This window comes from Lonchura striata, chromosome 1, assembly GCF_050655825.1.
Source record: "Lonchura striata isolate lonStrDom1 chromosome 1, ASM5065582v1, whole genome shotgun sequence".
Lineage (NCBI taxonomy): Eukaryota > Metazoa > Chordata > Aves > Passeriformes > Estrildidae > Lonchura > Lonchura striata.
In genome coordinates, this window is record NC_140703.1 from 36,673,450 (window position 1) to 36,691,706 (window position 18,257).

At 44.9% G+C, this 18,257-nt stretch overlaps 3 protein-coding genes across 12 annotated transcripts in view; 2 read left to right on the plus strand and 1 right to left on the minus strand.

The window, feature by feature from the left end:
* The first annotated feature begins 454 nt into the window (after window positions 1-454).
* On the plus strand, window positions 455-17,763 carry CREBZF (CREB/ATF bZIP transcription factor). 5 transcript variants are annotated; one of them, XR_014958674.1, is made up of 5 exons: window positions 455-1,460; window positions 2,117-2,194; window positions 3,542-3,612; window positions 11,194-14,345; window positions 14,935-17,763. XR_014958674.1 is itself a non-coding variant. In XM_031506256.3 (3 exons), exons 1-2 carry the CDS (start codon window positions 511-513, stop codon window positions 2,163-2,165), a joined length of 999 nt encoding a protein of 332 aa, XP_031362116.3. In that variant the 5' UTR covers window positions 457-510; the 3' UTR covers window positions 2,166-2,194; window positions 3,542-4,562. The 5 variants fall into 5 exon arrangements, 1 of the variants encoding a protein (XP_031362116.3); XR_014958673.1 differs by having other exon boundaries at window positions 2,117-3,612; XR_014958675.1 differs by having other exon boundaries at window positions 2,117-3,612; window positions 11,194-14,321.
* LOC110473577 (transmembrane protein 126A) lies at window positions 8,622-14,192 on the minus strand. Of its 4 annotated transcripts, none has more exons than XM_077781315.2 (6): window positions 14,025-14,129; window positions 13,043-13,195; window positions 12,201-12,325; window positions 10,193-10,386; window positions 9,471-9,585; window positions 8,622-8,883 (listed from the first exon to the last, which is right to left on the minus strand). In XM_077781315.2, exons 3-6 carry the CDS (start codon window positions 12,314-12,316, stop codon window positions 8,679-8,681), a joined length of 630 nt encoding a protein of 209 aa, XP_077637441.2. In that variant the 5' UTR covers window positions 12,317-12,325; window positions 13,043-13,195; window positions 14,025-14,129; the 3' UTR covers window positions 8,622-8,678. The 4 variants fall into 4 exon arrangements, with proteins under 4 accessions (XP_077637441.2, XP_077637443.2, XP_021391896.4 ...); XM_077781317.2 differs by lacking the exon at window positions 14,025-14,129 and adding an exon at window positions 13,672-13,989; XM_021536221.4 differs by lacking the exon at window positions 13,043-13,195 and having other exon boundaries at window positions 14,025-14,192.
* Window positions 14,218-18,257, plus strand: part of DLG2 (discs large MAGUK scaffold protein 2) — a 982,636-nt gene continuing 978,596 nt past the window's right edge. For 2 of the 3 annotated variants that reach the window (XM_085593066.1, XM_031505123.3), the window contains exons 1-2: window positions 14,218-14,345; window positions 14,935-16,008. Coding sequence is in view for 1 of the 3 variants with exons in the window: in XM_031505123.3 (XP_031360983.1) it covers window positions 15,990-16,008 (19 nt within the window). In the remaining 2 variants the exon portion in view is untranslated. The remainder of the gene's footprint in view (window positions 14,346-14,934; window positions 16,009-18,257) is intronic. The other variant, XM_085593076.1, reaches the window with a different exon arrangement.

Genomic DNA, 18,257 nt, shown 5'->3' on the forward strand with positions numbered 1-18,257 from the left:
CAATTGCCGAGTTTGGTTTATTGATTTATTCATTATCGTGGGAATTCTGCCAGATGTCCTTGTGTCCCGTAAATTCTGCATTCTTTGCGTCCGCCATCAGCAGTACATCCCTCTTCCCAAGCTCTGTTAACCTCCTCCTAGGTCTGAGGTCATTGAAACACGCTGAGCCCTAAACCTTAACAAGGCAATTCTGGCGACAGTTAACTCGTCCTTCTAACACCTGGAGATCCCTCAGAGCTCGCTGGCTGCTCCCTGTTTCTCGGGTCTCTGTCTGAAAGTATACAAAGCTCGCCCGCCACGGAGCGCCCCGTCTCAAGGCAATGTTTACACCTCCCACCCTCGGTAAGCGCTCCCGCCCACGCCCACCCGCCGCTCTCCCGCGCGCGGGCGCAGTCGCGAGGCGCCCCCCCGCGCGCAGCTCCCGGCAGGCCCCGCGGCGGCAGCGCCGGGCCGCAGCCTCGCGCCGCCGCCGCCCTCGCTCGCGCCGTGCCGCCGGGCGCTGCCCGCGCCATGCGCCACAGCCTCACGCAGCTGCTGGCGGCCTCGGCCGGCGGGGCCAGCCCCTCGGGCGGCGGGGCCAGCCCCTCGGGCGCCGTCTGGCCGCTGGCCGCAGCGGGGCAGGCCCCGAGAGGCCGCGATGGCGGCGGGGAAGGGGACCCGGGCCCCGCGCGGCCCAAAGCGCAGCCGCCGCCGCGGCGGGAGCCCCCGGGCGCCTCCGAGCCGCGGCGGCAGGACAAGGAGGCCGAGGCGCCCGGCGGCCCGCTGGAGGTGTGGGAGCAAGAGGACTGGTTCCCGGGGCTGGAGCTGGGAGACCTGCTGGAGGCCGCCCGGCCGGACTGGGACCTGGACGCGGAGCTGAGCGACTGCTTCTGTGGGGACCCGGAGCCGCCGCCCGCGCCGGGCCGGGGCCCGCGGCCGGCGGCGCCCGGGCGGAGGAGCGGCGGGGCCGGCAGTCGGCTGAAGGCGGCGGCGGCGGCGCGGCTGAACCGGCTGAAGAAGAAGCAGTATGTGCTGGGGCTGGAGAGCCGCCTGCAGGGCCTGGCTGCCGAGAACCGGCAGCTGCGGGACCGCAACCGCGGCCTGAGCCGCCGCCTGCGAGAGCTGGAGCGGGAGAGCAGCTACCTGCGGGCTGTGCTGGCCAACCAGAGCGCGCTGGGGCAGCTCCTGAGCCGCCTGACCGGGACCCGCGCCGGCGGGCTGCAGCTCGGCACCAGCCTCTTCAGGGACACGGGCGGCCCCCGCCGCCAGCACCAGCACCTCCAGCCCGCCGGCGAGAGCAGCGACCACGACTACGCCCTGCCCAGCTCCCGGCCCCGCGGGCTGGAGGAGGCGGCGGCGGTGACTGGGACGGAGGAGGAGTGGGCGGCCCCCGGCGGGATCTGCCTGCACGTGGACCGGGATCAGGTGTCGGTGGAGTTCTGCTCCATCTGTGCTCGGCGGGCAGCGGCCTCCTTCAAAATGTAGGGTCAAGTACCTGCTGCAAGTACTCGTGGGGTTCTCACCCGTAAGGGCCTCGCGTCGCGGCGGAGGAAGCAGGCGATGGTGCGGAGGAAAAGAATCCATACAGTGGTGATGGGGTGGTATTGGGGGAGATGCAAAGGAGGGGAACCTGGCGCTTACTTAAGTGGCCAGGGTAACAGAAATTCTCTCGAACGGCACGTTGGGAGCCAGACGGTGGCCTCGGTTTAAGGTCCTGTAAATCTGGCGTGTGGACGGTAGTGGTGTGAGCCTGTTTGGCGATGGGAGTCGCGCAGAGCTGTGTGCAGCAGTGCGACGGTGGTCGTGCAGACTGACGCGCGTGGTGCACACGCGGAGGTGCCGCCAGAGCCGTTCGCAGCACTTGGGTGAAAAGATCATGCCGACTTGATGCATGAAGGTGCGCTCGGCTCCGCTTCGCAGTAAAGATAATGCTGACTACCTGGTCTTGAGTCAGATAATGTCTAGCCTGCTTATCCTGAGGAGCCGAAAATGCTTGCTTAGAAAACCAAACAAAACCTCCATTATGACATCGTCACTGGACAGACTTAAGAAAATAGTAATGATCGGCAAAAGAAAGCATGCATATAAAATTGTACTGCATCTCAGTTATACATTACTATTAAAACCTCTCTGACAGTTTCTCTTTTAGGTGGTTGCCCTGCCAGGCTCCGTTGTGTAGGGGTTAAAGAACAGTCGTTTTCCACCTCGCAACCTGGTAAGGATCAATATATTCCCATAATGTGGTATCAGACAGCTTGCTTTGCTTATCCCAGTCTCTTGTAATGACTGGTTCAGAAAATTATTTCTTTGGTCCTTGGCCTACTCTGCCAAAATGTTTCTAGCTCCGGATGATAATTTATAGTGAAGGCTACAATCGCATCATTCTCGTTAGCTGTTTTCCTGTTTTCATTTTTGAAACAACTACATTGGCTACATACTAGCCAATACAGGGGCTACATTTTGAATTTTAAAAAACTGCTCATGCATTTGAAATAGAAATTTCCTATTAAACCAAGTATCTGATGAGCAGAAAAAGGAAAATATGCTAATAAGGGGGATGTGACACTTATAGCCTTTTATTACAGGAGACTGTCCCAAAAGTCTAAGTGAATTGCTTTTTGAATGAAAAAAAACGAATTGATGACCTGTTGGTTTAAAATGCTGTCTAGTGTTAGTGATGCACGGTACCATTCAAAAGCCCTTCTCTAGCTTGCTCTAATTAATGATGCAGAGTTTTACCTGATGAAACAGCCTGAGCACTGGTTAAATCACTGCAGAGGAATCCTCACATAGAGGAGTTGCTCTTGCATGGACCTCTAAGGAGAATTAGGTGTGAAGAATCAGTGCATCGAAGTACCTCATTACTTTCCCACAAGTAAATACCTGTGCCCATGCGCACTGAAATTCCTATGTTACTTCAGAGTAGCTTTTAAATTTTAAAAATATTGCATGTATATGCATGTATATGCATAACTCTACTGTAGAGTTGTTAATTTAGCCTCTTACAGTATCCAGAAATCTATAACCTGATATAATTAAGCACAGTGTGGAGATGAGCAAATATGTATCTTGAGACTAATGATAACGAAAAGTGCTTCATAATTGCTTCTGAGATAGGAGGACAAATAGTTTGACAAAAAAATAGTGTGTGTTTTCTTGTAGTAGTCAGTGTTTCTCCCTATCACAAAAGATGAGTGGGTTCTTTTTTCAGTTGTATTAAAATGTTTAGGTTGTTTAAGTGTGTGTCAGTTGGGGGAAGAAGAATTATGAAAATGATATGTAAAGTGAGGTTTCACAAAGAATACTTTTCTAAAACAGTTTCATTTATTATTTTTTTTTAATTATGCTATTTAATGTTTCTGAAGTCTTGTTTCTTAAAGCCTTAAATTTTGTGTTTAAGGCTAGGTAAATGAAAGCATTTTCTCCCAGTCATTTGCTTTATTGGTGCTAGACTCTGTCACGTGTTCATCAGTAGAAAAGGAGTTTGATTTTTCTTTGTGAAACATCACTGTGTGATAAAGTATATGTGTATTTAGCATCCTTGTTTTTCTTTATGCTAAAGTGGATTCAGCTGTGTTGGGGCAGAAGAGACGGGACCAGCTGCTGGCCACATTTCCTGCTTTATTTTAAAAGGTAGTATAAGAAATGAGAATAAAGAGGTAACAGGGCTTTCGCTGTCTTTGGTTAAAAAAAAAGTTGAATGCTGGGATTATTTACTGTCATCCAAGATGTTTTTTTTTTAAAAGGCAATAGTCTGTCAAACAGGTTGTACTCCACTGTATGCAGAATTCCATCTGTTCAGGGGATATTGCCAGCACAAAAGAGACTTAGTGGAATATGTGTGACCTTACACCTCTGTGGTGGCATCAACAGGGCTGTTCAAAGTTTCAGTCTTAACTTGGGTAACTCTGCTGTAACTGATGGCTTGTACCAGTGCATGGGAGTCAGAGTTAACCACCAGGACCTGCACTGACTGATATGCAAAATGGAAGTAATTTAGATTCAACCTAATCCCAACCTGCCTAGCTCAGACTTCATGAACGTGGTTTATTTTTCAGTTTAACGTGCTTGAGGAAAAGAGAAACACTAATGTAGCAAGCATGGGATGTTCCAGTGGTATTTTTACAGTTACTTCAGTGTAGGAGTGTTTTTTAAGTTAAGTATGCATTCTTTCTTGTCGCATCACTGCTGAATGGCAGGGTCAGGGACAGTTCTTCTGGCCTCTGCTGTGAACCTGCACAATGCTCTATGTGACACGACCTGTGGCTGTGTCTGAGAGCAGCTGATTTTCTGACATGCAAAATGATGTGTTGTGGTACAAGAACAAGGTCAAGTCCCAAGAAAGTCAGTGGCTGCAGGCATTTCTAGTGCCTACTGAATCATATTTAAACCAAATAGAAGGGAGGAAGTTATTTCAAACTAACCAACTGTACTATCTGTATGGTGTATTATTAATGTAGCTTTTTGAAGTGAAAGCCTTGAAATGACTTAATACTTGAAAATATATTGTTAATGTTTCTTTGTAATTATGTGCCATTCAGATAAGAATGCAATATAATAAAATCAGACTTGTTGATCTTTCAGTTTATGGGCTCAAATGTTTTTTCATCTTTTCGTGAATGACTTGGTTCATTAAACAAAGTGGTAAAATAGGGGAAAATGTTGCTATCTCTGGGTCATCAGGTGGAAAACAAGATGTAATGGATCAGGGTATGCAGGAGAAATGCTCTTGCTCTTCTGTCTTTAAAGGTAATTCTATGGTGAGGACAACACAAAGGTGTTATTCCTTGGACTACAGATAAAGCTGTACTTCTGAGAATTAGCACTTCTTGTATTTCATAGTTGTTATTAATTTTTTTGTTAATATGGATAGATTTTATCAATATACCACGGAGGAGTAAAATACTTATATAAACCCTTCTATGGTTTATTACCATCTTCTTCCTTTTTGTTTTATTTTAGGCTCTGAAGTTTCGTGACTGGTTAATTATGTGATGTTGAATCACAATCTTTGATCAGATTGTTATTTCCATACTAAACACTGCAGTGAGTGTTAAAAACAAAAGGTTTGATAGTGCTGAAAGGACAGAACATTTTCATGGCTCTGGATTGGGCCATGTACTATCTGTTCAGATTTCTGTTCATCTTTATTTGTAGAGGACAGTTTAAAACAGTGCACTGGCTTTCTAGCATGAGGGATTCTAGTGCAGCTTGATAAAAAGAAGCATTTCACAAAAAATACTGTATAAAAATATAAAAGCAAACTCTCATGCTCTGCCTTTTTGGCCTCTAGCTGTAGAAATAATCAGCACTGAAACGTGTTTGGTAAATTGTATGTACCATAGAACCAAGTGCTGCCAGTGTTCAGCTGCACAGCTATGCTACCTGCATTTACCTTTTTTTTCCTCAACAGAGGAAGAAGAGACTATTTAGTGTCTAAATAAGAAACAATTTCATGCTCAGTTCTCCTTTAGTCCTTGGAGTTTGATCCTGGTGCTGTGACTCTTGGTAGTGTTCTAAATTAACTTGTTTCCTCTGAAGAGCTTTGCAGCATCTGGGGGTTAAAAACAAATTGTTGCTTCTGTAATCTGTAGCTGCCTGGAGAGATGATATCAAAGGAAATGCAGGGAGCCATGTCCAGCACTTGGCATTTCAGATTTCTCACGCCATTTGTCAAAATTGTAATCAGGTTTCCCTGTGAAACGCAGGAATCTTTGGCAAAATTCACATTTACTGATTTTTAAAATGCTGTGTTTTCTAGAGTTTGCAGTTAGGGAGGTTTTCTGCTGGAATCAGCAATATTGTGATTATAGGGCTGTATTACTCACTATTAGTTACACTGTAAAATGTCTGAAGGATATGTTATGTATGGGAGCTGTTCAAATGGACTCTGTTTAAAGAACACCCTGTGCAAAATTGCACATTTCCAGCTGCTGATTCTACATTTTTCCACCCAGTTTAAGTGGGATATGCAGATGTGGAGAAGTAACTGTGTGCTCATTAGCAAGAGGATGCCAAGGGCAGGACTTGCACATATACCAGGAAGATTTGCAGGAGAAGTAGAATACATTGTAATGTTGAGACAGCATTTAGAATGGTTCATCTACAAGAAAAAAAGGGGAGCTTTATTACTATTTCTGTTGGCTCTTTTGTGTAGCTATTCTTGGCCTTCTTTTGGCCATAGTGACTTGGAGTAGCCTGATGTCCTTTCTCTGGGATCTGTAGCCTGTGCCTGGCTTGTTTCAGTTAGGATCCAACTAACGCCTGTTCTCACTCAGTGTTTGTGGGCAGTTTATTACTGTTGTCAGAGGCCAAGGACTGGTTCTTGGGGATTGCAGGAGGTAGGTCATATCCTGTGTATGAAACAGGGAAGGGAAGGAACATTCCCAGATTCCCGTGTAGGCACTCCTCCACACACACGCATGCCAGAACTGGGATAGTGTCTTGGTGTCCTGTGGAATTCTTAAACAATTTCAGACTCTATTGGTTGACTTCTGAGAATACTTCTTCCCCTCAATACTTTGAGAAGTACAGAGGGTGTAACTGAAGTTTCCTTGTTCACAAACACACCACCTTTCTAATCTCAGGAGTGTTCAGCTGACCTTTGATGTGACTAGTGCTGAACATGTGAAGTACATGCCTGCAATTTGTGTGTTTATCAATTATGCTGGAAACGAATATCAGTCTTTGCAACTTAGTAAAATGTTGGGAATGCAACTTTTCTTTTTAATATATAATCTTCACCTTTCACTTTAAGAAAGGAGCATCTAAAGGATGTGGTTTGTCCAGGTCAGGCCACTGAACATCAGAATGTGCATTTTGATGGCCAAGGAAAATTATCACTTCAATTTATACCAAAATGAAAGTAGTATGTGGAAGATCCTTTTGAATCTCACCCTTTAATAAGCACTGGAATCTGTTTTTACAGTATTTTAACTATATAATGTTAAACACTTGCAATAATCACTGAGCCAATCACTGTCATTCTTCAAGACACTATTGCACAATAACACCTTTATTTTATGTTTTTATTATCACAGGTAAGTGGTTCTGTTGGTTAAAGTCTGATGGCTCCAGAGATATGACAATTCACTGTCATGTAAAATACTTGGTCCATGGGAATCTCCAGTCGGGGTGATTAAGGTAAGGCCAAGCTGCCTGGGTGCAGAACAGGATGGGAACACCAGTGTGACACAGCGACACTTTGAGTCAAGGAAAACTAAATGATCTCTACTAACCACAACGGAGTTTGTATTGCTGCTTCCCTGTACAAATCAGGCTGCTGCTCCTGTGTATAGATAAATAATGTGTCATGTTCCTGCTCTAATGACCCATTTTTAAGGAAAAAGTAGGTAAAGATGATGAAACTCCTTCAATATATTTTCATCAGCATTACAGCATAAATTTTAACCCCTTTCAGTTACAGGTCTCAATGCCGAATTCTTAATTCTCGTTAATATTTTCATGTGCGTGGAATAAATATGTCCATGTGCAGCTCAGGGGATGCTAGAATTTTATTGAAGTGACTGTTGACCAGTAGCTGTAGAGCTTTTACAATTACAGAACCATTTAGGTTTGGAACAGACCCCCCAGGATCAGTGAGTCCAGCCCTTCACCCATCACCAGCTCCTCGACCAGACCATGGCACCAAGTGCCACTTCCAGTAGTTTTTTGAACACCTCCAGGGATGGGGACTCCTGCCACCTCCTGGGCAGTCCATTCCAGTGCTTAATAAGCCCTTCTGCAATGAAATGCCTCCAACCTGAAACTCTCCTAGCACCGTTTGAGGCTGTTTCTTCCTGTCCTTCACTTGTCTGGGAGAAGCCAGCCCCTGCCTATGGCGAATATTGCTTCTGTAGAATTCCTGATTTAGCTCTCAAACTGCAGAGTACACCTCATGCAGTAGGAGAGCTGCAATTTATATTGCTGTAAAACATACAGCCACCAATGTGAAGACACACTGACATATAAAGGCATTACTCTGGACCACTGATCTGAGACATAGCTGAGATATCCCAGTAATGGCACCAGCCCTCAAAAGCCTCTCAACACAGCCCCTTCCTTCAGGAAAAGACTTAATTTCAAGGCAAAACGGTTACAAGGCCAAAGGCTGGGTTTTTTATATGCTAGGAAGCCTGACAGGACTATGGCTGTTGACTGCGTTCTGATAGAAGTGTTCTCTACAGTGTGACCCATCTAATGGTGTAAAAGGGGTAATTTGTGATAGAAGTTTTGTGCTAGCAGAATGGAGAAAAATACTCGGATTTTGAGTAGATCTCTAGTAAAACCTTGCCTTAATCTTTCCCCTTTTGGTTGTGGGGTGTTTTTTTGTTTGGTTTTTTGGGGTTTTTTGTGTGCATGTTTTTTTTAAAAAACCAAATCTGTATAGTTTACATTATGAAGGAAAAAAACCTCTTTTTCAAGAATACTCATTTTTTACAGCTTCTAAAAGTTGTAGAATCACCTCATAACCAAACATTAAGCAGGCACTATAAATGTTTCTTGCCTTCCATTTCCAAAGCAACCCTGTTATTCAGGTATATACACTAGACATAATAGAAAGTTTAACCTGCATTTAAGTTCAAAACTTAAAAAAAAGCCAGCGCAGAGACTGTTTTTGTATTAAAAAGACACAGCAACACTTCTTTTTCTTGTTTATTATGGTTACTTATCCAAGGCAATTGAGAAGTTGCTTTACTTCATTCAGGTAGCTCTTCAGGATCCCTCCTACTGTTCATCTGCAGCAGCATTTTGATATAAATTCCATGCTCTTTAGTGGCAAGATATAATCCAGTCAGAGCCTGTACCAGTATACCCACACTCATCTTTCTGAAGACAGGCTGAGAAGTTGTGAGCCAGTAGCGTAACAGGTTTTCTTTCCCTGGCAAGGGAGTTGACATATACCTAAACAACAGAAACAGTGGTAGAAACTTTTTTTTCCATGCAAGTGTCAAGATTTAACATAAATATTTCTATAGATAGTGATTTTCTCTTCCTTTTCCTATGTTAAATACACTTGGTGGTACTGAGCTCTCTGCACAAATGCTTTAAACCATCCTGACCATGTCCTAGGTTTCACCAAGCCTCGCCCTGCCCTTGCTGTGCTCTGAACTACACAGAGGGACGCCTGTCAGGGACTTTGGCTGCTGGGCACTACCCAGGGTCAAAGAGGTCTCTTGGCTGTCCAGCCACCTTCAGTGGTGGCAGGATGACAGCACACACCCAGGCACACCTGGGACACTTGGAAGGCTCCTGCTAAACACAAGGGCTTCCCAATGGATCACTTTGCAGATCTTATTTCACTTTGGTGTGGCTCTTGAAAACTTCATTTTGTAATTAGATGACCTTAATGTATATCTCCTTCCACACGCTAAATGTCTACAAGAAGACAAGTGTGCACAGATCAAATATCTACAACATTTACACTGAGAGCTGAACATTTAACTCATAAATACATTTCAATCAATACACTGCAGGTAAGTAAGACGTACCTGGCTGCAAGGCTTGCATTCAAGGGGATAGCCAGGAAAATGGGATAGAAGCCACCCACAACAGCACCTACTAATCCTCCTCTGATCACAGCACAGACCTCACAGTTAAGCTGACCTGCGTGGCAAACCACATTTCACTGCCAAGATCCACACATGCTCCACCACAACAATTTATAAGCTGCATGCAGCAATCTGAAAAGAGGCTCTTGACAGAAACTTCCAAACTGTACAGGTATGCAAAAAATTATAAAGAGGACTCTTTTTAAAAAAACAACAACAAAAAAACCCCAAACCAAAACAATAACAAAACCAGTCCCAAAACAGAAACTGAGACAAAACCAGAAACAATCACTTGCACTGCAACCCATGAGGAATTTATCATTTGAATGCTGACCTTCAAATGAAATTGTACGGATGGGGGGAAATTGAACTGCTTTGTTGCAGTCACTTTTGCATGACTTTGAGTGAAAAATGCTGAAAGTAATGTGTCAAAGAATCTTTTTAGAAATAGATATAAACATATGTATGTCCTTTCCCACTCCACTTTGAGAACTCACTGCTGTCCAATGCATTGTTTTTCAAACTCTGCTTTACAAACTGAGTTTTTTCAAGACCACAACAGTTTAAGAGCATTGTTCTGCAGTGAGAAAAACCTCCTCTAGTGTTACAGAAGGCAAAGCCCTTTCGAAAGGGAAAAATAAATGGAATAAAGAGGTTTTTACCTGAAAATAAAGGGTCATGCACAAAAACTTCATAAATTGCTGCTGTTGAAAGAAATGGAATAACAGCCATTGGCATAGCAGACACCAGGGAAGCCTTTCTGACATGTAGGATGCTCCTGAAGAAATTATTTGCTGCTAAGCCACATAAGCTTGAATTTGCAGCTAGGAAGAATTTTCCATGATTACAAAGGTTCCTGTCAAAGAGGGAAAGTAATTTCAGCAACTGAGAACTGTAAAAAGTTTAGTTTAGTCAACAGTACAATTCTCTTCTGAAAATCCTGCAACAAGGGGTAAGAGACAATCTCTCAGTGGTGCAAAATGGAGAGTAACTATTTTCAAAAGCAGCCAGTGCCACATCCTTTGTTATATGCTACACACTTCAAGAGCGAAGTGACAAGTTGAAAAGCTGTTGCTATAATTTTTCCCTCCCATTATATAATCGATGGAAACTTCATTAAAGCTCTCCTAATAGGCATGTTTCTAAGGATATTTTCTGAAAAGAAATGAGGAAATATATATACAATAAAAGCTATAACTTCAAAAAGTCGAGTCAATCTACTTATAATTCTACATTTTAATATTTTGAGTAATATTAAGCACTGTGGAAAAGATTTCAGAGATGTACTTGCTAATCTCACAAAACTTAAAACATTTAATATGTCAGACATCAAGGACACCAACTATTTCTTGTTTTGAATAGGAAAATTCAAATTTTACCTTTACAATCACAGGCAGTGAAACACAGGCAAACACAAGAATAAATATGGAGGGCTGAGATTAAAATTTTAGCAGCATTATTAGTACCCGAACCAGAGCAACTTAATGTACTCAGGACCAGCAGAATCTACTACAGATACATTGCACAAAAGAAAAGGAAAGGAGGATGGAAGAGTTGGGGTTTGTGGTTTTTTGTTTGTTTGAGCTCCCTAGTTTTAAAAACAAGTGCTTGGGTAAACAGGAACTCTCAGTTTGACTGCAGCATGCTTGCTTTTCCTTTCCAGACATCAGTGAGCCCTTGTTTGGATACAAGCTGCAAGTCCTGCCAGTGACTGGCAGCTACTTCTTTCCAAGGCCCAGCAATCCATAAGTCCAGAGTTTATATCCAGACATTATTTGGATATTAACAGACATCTATTACCACATCACTACTGAGTATCAGCCTCCCCTGCTCTCCTGGGGACGGAGGAGTTTGGGAGGCTGAGGGCAGCAGATCCTACACAAAGTTGCAGCCTTTGCTTTCTCACCTGTGTGGGGAGGCCCTGTGTTACTACCAGCAGTTTGTTTAGCCAGCAATTTAGTCCTATTAAAAAAATGTAAATAAAAGAAGCTTCTGATTACTCTTATTTCTAAAAAATTTATACAAGCTGATACACGCATGCAAATGGCTCCTAACAGAAGCAGCTCAGGTCCAGTAAGGTTTTGCAGTGGCATGCAGTATCACAAACCAAAAGGTCATTTGTGAGGCCCAGAAGGCATTTAGCTGGCTTTGTGCTGTACAGAATCCTGCTGGTGAGCCTGCAGGACGCCAGCTGACTCCTCCACCACCACCTGGACACCTTAGTCTCGCCTTCCTGAAACAGGGAGCGGTGCAGAACGAAATGCAGAAACCAGCAGCTTGATGCTCACTCAGTTCTGGCCCCAGGCCAGCCCTGCTGGACACAAGATGACTCCAGCAGAAACACATTTCCGTTTCCTAGAAAATGTTCTAGCTCTAGCACAGGACCATGAGAATGCTCAGAGCCAGTCAGAACAGATCAGCCATCGCAGAACCCTCAGCACTGGGGAGCACATGCCAGAAACCAGCTGAGCAGGACCACAGCCAACACTGAAATAACCATATTGAAAACACAAAACAAATTTTCTGTTCTGGACAATAACAAGAATCTTCACAATTCACTTATTTTGTGACTACAAGGAAAATTTGTAATACAAGAATAAAGAAAAAGAAAAGCCTCCAAAACTTGAAATGTTTGATGCACTTATCTTCATTTATTTTACCAGCACTTACTGATCTGCTTTAGGAAGCTCGTTGAACATCTTCTGTATGATTTCCATCCGCTTAAATCTTTCCAAAATTAGTCTCTGCTGTGGAGAATCTAGTTCAAGAAACTCTCTTCCTGTCATCTTGAAGTCCTGGATCATAAGGGAAAAAAATCCCAAATGTAATCAAAGTTACATAGCCCCAGTATGAATCAAGTAAACATTTACACTCTTTGCCACAAATGCTTTCCCTATTTTGCATGGCAATACTGTAGGTTTAAATTGACTTAACTGTCAAACAGAACTGTAAGAAAAAACCCCAACCAAATAAATCCATACTTTGTGGACATAAATCAGAAAGCATACAGTTGCAGTGAGTTTGTGTGGCAAGGTTTTGGTAGCAGGGGGGATGCAAGAGTGGCTTCTGAGATGCCAGGAGCTCCCCCATGACTGACGGTCTGTTCCAGCTGGCTCCAAAACAGACCTGCTGCTGGCCAAGTCTAAGCCCAGCCACTAGTGGTGGTGTGTGAGGGAAAGTTAAGAAAGGGCAAAAACTGCTGCAAATCAGTAGGTGGAAAAAAGGAGTAAGAACACATGAGAGGAACAGCCCTGCAGACCCCCAGGTCAGTGCAGAAGGAGGAGCAGGAGGTGGTCCACATGCTGGAGGTGAGATCCTCCTGCAGCCCATGGTGAGGCAGCTGTGCCCCTGCAGCCATGGAGGTCCATGATGGAGCAGAGATCAGCCTGCAGCCCCTGGAGGATCCCATGCCAGAGCAGGTGGGTGCTCGAAAGAGGCCATGATCCCGTGGGAGACCTGTGCTGGAGCAGGCTCCTGGTAGGATATGTGGCCACATGGGGAGAGGAGCCCACCTGTGAGCCCAGTGGAACAGCCACTGCTGCTGAAGGACTGACCCCTGTGGAATGGACCCACACTGGAGGAGTTCACAGAGAAGTGCAGCCTGTGGGAAGGACTCCTGTTGGGGAAGTTTGTGGAGAACTGTCTCCCATGGAAGGGACCACATACTGGAAAAGAGTGCAGGGAGGAAAGAATGGTAGAGACAACACGTGATGAACTTTATACAACCCCCATTCCCTGTCTCCCTGCACTTCTAAGAGGGAGGAGGACATAGAGAATAGGAGTGAAGGGAGAGTGGAGGGAATTATAAATAAAAAGAAATGATGTGGTTTTATTTCTCATTACCTTATTCTGATTTGATTGACAGTATATTAAATTTCCCCAAAGTTTACTGTTTTGACTGTAATGGTAACTGGTGAGCGATCTCCCCATCCCTACCACACCCCCTGAGCTTTTATTCATACCTTCTCCCTGTCCTGTTGAGGGGGCAGAAAGTGCTAAGAGCATCTTGGCGGCCACCTGAGGCCAACCCTTCACAACAGCTCTTGATTACACTTGGAGTTGAGTGATTCAAGTGCCTCTTTTCCCACACGTTTCACTGCAGAGGAAATTCCCCCAGATTTCCTTTGCCAATCATGCGTACCTTAAGCAGCTATTACAACGTGAAGGCTGTGTCCTAAGCCGTGCTTCGGCTCGGGATGCAGGAGCCGAGGGGACAGGATCTGGCCGGGATCGCTCCCGGCCGCCCGAGGGGGGTTCCCAACCCCGTGCTCTGGGATCCCGCAGGCAGCACGTCACGGCGCTGAAGGCACCCTCCCTCCCCGAGCCGTGCACACACGTCTCCCCCCAGGCCTTGCTGGAGCCCCGGGGCCCGGCTCAGGGCAGCATCCTCACGCCGGGGGCTGCGGCTCGGCCCCGATGTCCGAGCCCTCCGCCAGCAGCCGCCGTCCCGCCCCGCGCTGACCCCGCCGGCCTCCCCGCCGCGTCAGGCCCGACCTTGAGCCGCACGGACGGACACGGCCGCTCCCGCCGCCTACAAATGGCTCCTCCCACCGCACGAGCTTCCCGTGGGCGCCGCCATCTTGCTCGCTCACATGACCCGGGGCCATCAGAGGCCGCCTGCGATTGGGCCGCCGGCCGCCGGCCCAGCATGGCGGCCGCCGATTGGCCGCGGGCCGGCGGGCGGGGCGCGGAGCTGGTTGCCGGGGCGGCGGATGGCGGCGGCTCCTCGATGGCGGCGGGGCTGAGCGCGGATCCTGCACCGGCGGCCGGGACGCGGGGACTCCCCCTTCGGTGCGGGGAGGCCCAGTCCTCGGGGTAACCCGCTGACCCCCTCCCCTCAGCCCGTGCTCCTTCCCCGCCTGCCCCCTCAACCCTCGCTACGCCCGCTGCCTTCCCTCCGCTGCCCCTTCCCCGCCGCCGGCTCCGTTGTGCTCCCCCCGTCCCGCCCCTTGGAGCGCCCCTCGCCCCGGCTGCCTCTCGCTTCGCCCCACCTCCAACCCCTCCCTCGTCCCCTCAGCTCCTGCCCCTCGCTTGTCCCTCGGCAATCCTGGGGGAATTGTCCTCGTGCTTAAGACCAGCGTGGCTCCGCCGGTCCAGTTCCCCCAGGCAGGCAGCCCTGTGTGCCTCGTTTCCCTTTGCGTTCGAGAGAGCCGGGGCAGGAGCGGGGAGGGGATGGAGGGGGCAGCCCCGAGTCCCGGCCCGCGAGATGCGGGACGAGCAGTCCCCGGTGCGAGCCGGTCCCGTCTCGCCGGGAGGGCGATGCGCAGCCCGGCCATGGGCACCGCCGCTGCCCGGCCCCGCGCCGGCGGGAGCGCTCGGAGCCTGCCCGCCTTTCTCAGGCTTTCCCTTAACGAATAGACGAGGAAAATCTATCCCCTTTCTGTTTCTCTTCTTGTTTTTCCAGAAAAAGGGGGAGAGAGAGAGAGGCTGATACTGAAGCCAACCAGCTGCACGTCTGAGTGGGAAACTCCGGACTGATCTCATGGCTTGCTTTTTATTTCGTTAATACTTCACTATCTCTGAAAATGAATCTTTTGTGAAGCTCTTCTAACTCCCCTTATTCCTCTTTCACGAGGTGGCTGCTGCGGTGCAAGGGAAGGAATGGCATGAAGTAAATGACTCCAGTACAAAGCAATCTGCTTTGCCCAAATGCCCAGTGGGCAGCACTGTCACTTTAATAATTCCAGGTCAAGGGATTGCTTTCCTCGTTTTCAATCCTCTCTTTTAATACATGGGAGGATCAGAGGGACATTAAAGACCGTAAGGCTGGGTGGCTTGCTGATAATAAAAATGAAAGTGTCTGCCCAGTGACTTCTGTTGGGTAAGAGGGTGATATTTGAAGGCTCTTGTCTGGTGAGGAAAAAGGGATCTTTTCAGTCTGCTGTGTAGTCACCTAATACATAGCTAGCAAAATTAATTCAAGAAGTGAAAGAGCTTACTGAGGCGCTTTGGATTGTTTCTGTCTTCCTCCTTATTTGGATTACTTGGGCGATTTTGTCCTGCAAATAATATGTTTTTGAGCATGTACAGGTGGAGTATTGAGACAGCTGCCTAGAGATGGACTGTGCCTTAATTGTATTGCATAAAATCTTTTAATTTTCAAACCTTGCTGCCAGAAGAGGAGTTATAATAAGGTTTTATATTGCCAAGGAACGTTTGCTCTTGTATTTTTATAGAATCAAATATATTTTAAAGAAATTGAAAGCATCTCTTAAAAAAGAATCAAAAAGCTTCTTTTTCTCCCCCTTTTTTTTCCTTATTTGTGGAGAGCATCACAAGTCCAACCCAAGGGAACAGCAAGTATTCACAGAAATGAAGATTGAAGCTGCATTTCCTTACTGAACTGTAAAAGTGTTCTGCAATAGATAGTCAGTTCCTGACCTTGCAGAGTGTTCCAGTAGTACTTCGTTAGTACCTGTAAATAAGTGCTTGCCACCAGATTCAGAAGTAGGAAGAAGAATGCCAGTCAAGAAGAAAGGTGGGCTATGAAGCTTCATATCTCATATCGCGTCTTCATTGTGTTAGATTGTTGATTTCTAGTACTTAACAATTTCAAATTAAAAATGCTTTAATGGGGAATGGAAATTGTTTTTCTTTTGCATTGAAAATGGGAGAAAAATCTGTGCAGTTACAATAATAATTTTTAAAAGTAATCTTATGCTGTGTTTTACGATTTACATCAAATTTGGCCTCAAATGTTTTTTTTTTTTTGTAAAGATCAGCTGTCTGATATTTTGAACAGACACCAAGAGCAAAGCTTGATGTTTAATTTTGTGAGAAACCTCTCTTACAAACGCTAATAAATTTGAAAACCATAGTTTAATCTGTTATCTATTTGTGACACGTTTGGCAGATAAACATCAGCTGTCAATAGCAGCATAAATAAATAACAAAGTTTCAAGGCTGATTTTAAAAACAAGTTAGGAGAGCTGTGTTTTGAAAGTGATTTGAACATGTTTTTTTTTTTTTTTAATGTGATTTTAATTAGCTTGAATTTCCATGCTTTAGTGCGATATAAAACTACTGTCTCTAAGGCTGTAGTATGGCAGCATTTAAGAAAAGACAAACAGCCTTACATTTGGCCTCTTCTCACCCCAAATTTGTGTTTGCAGCTTTGGAAAATGTGACTCCCAGTGTTCAAACAACAATTGGGAAGTATATGAAGGCAAATTCTTACTCTGAAAACACTTGCAGACCTTAGGTTATTTCTGGTTTCTTGCAAATTGGACACTGATTTAAAATTTCTGAATTTGCTAATAGAGTAAGGGTCATAGGAACCTTTTTTTATTCTGCTCATCTATACAGATGTGCCTGGGTCTAATATATCCCTGGATCTGATGATACAAAATATGGGGGAAGGGGCAAAAAGTGAATGTTACAAACAGACATGAGGATGTAATCGATGTGACTTTGGATTCCCTTCCATATAGGAATAATCCTTCATTAGTTGCAAGTTAACATTTGCTATATAAATAACAATAAAACACACAGATTGCTAGAATTATTTTCATGAAAAAAAAACAATAAATGGGATTTTGTGATTGTGTTTTAAAAAAATGACAGTGTAGAAATGAAATTTGAAACCTGAAATATTTTAATGAATGGCCTTGTCATTCATGGAATCGCTTGCCATTATGTATAGCAAAGGTGGAGACGTGTGGAGGAGTTCCATTCTTAATAATTCATCCTGCTGTGCTGTAAGAGTGTCACCCTGATGTACTGCAGAGGCTTCTCTATCCTACCTGTTCCTATCCTACAGAAGGAAAACTGAGGCTTTTCATTATTTAAATTTTAATCCTGATTTAAGTGATTTGCACTAAGGATGTTTCTGTGCCAGATGTTCACCTGTAATTCAGTTTCTGAATACTTTCTGCAGGACTTCAGGGGTGAAATCTTACAGGCTTCTTTGTGCAGAAGTGAGATTGACAATCACAGCAGTCCCTTCTGGCATTAAAAATCTCTGGTTTTCCTGTTTGTTTCCAGGCAGTTGGGGTCAGTCTTAGTGTACACCAAGGCTTGACTTTATTCTTTGGTGTTAAAAGGATGTGTGTTTTGACAACATTAAAATATAAAGTCAAGAGACCCAAATGTCCCCCTTGAAATGCTTTAAATTGCCACATCAATCAGTGTATTGAAGTTGCCAGTGTGAATGTATTTGATTATTAAATGGGTATTGTTAAGAATGTATGTAAGCTTGTAAATTGCAGGATTAAAAATTTTGGTGAATCAGCAACTTCATTGTGATTTTGAGAGACTTAATTTGTCTAATTCATGCAAAAGACTTTAACTTTCTAAATGTAATTAAAAGCATGCTGGCAACTCAAAATATTCTACCTATAACTATTCTAATTTTTAAAAAGATTGCTATTTTTTCAAGTAATGCCTGTTAATTCTATGAATGTTAGGGAGATTGAGGGGATTCTTCCATGTTTGGTTTTTGTTTTTTTTTTTCCCATTTATTTAGTTTATAATTTTGACAGCAGTTTGTGGCTAACTAGTTTAGTATTTCTAATAATGACTTATTTTCCTTTGCTGGAGAAAATTTGAGAGTTCATGTCTACTGTTCTTCCCATTGAAGGCATCTGCAGAAATCTCAGTGGGATACTCTGTTGTAGGCTGTGAAGAAGTATTTCAGTATCAGCATTGAGGACAGGATTATCCCTTTCCTTGTCAGCACTTTTTTCTGCATTGCTATTTTGGATTTGATTAAAATATTCTCCTAAAATC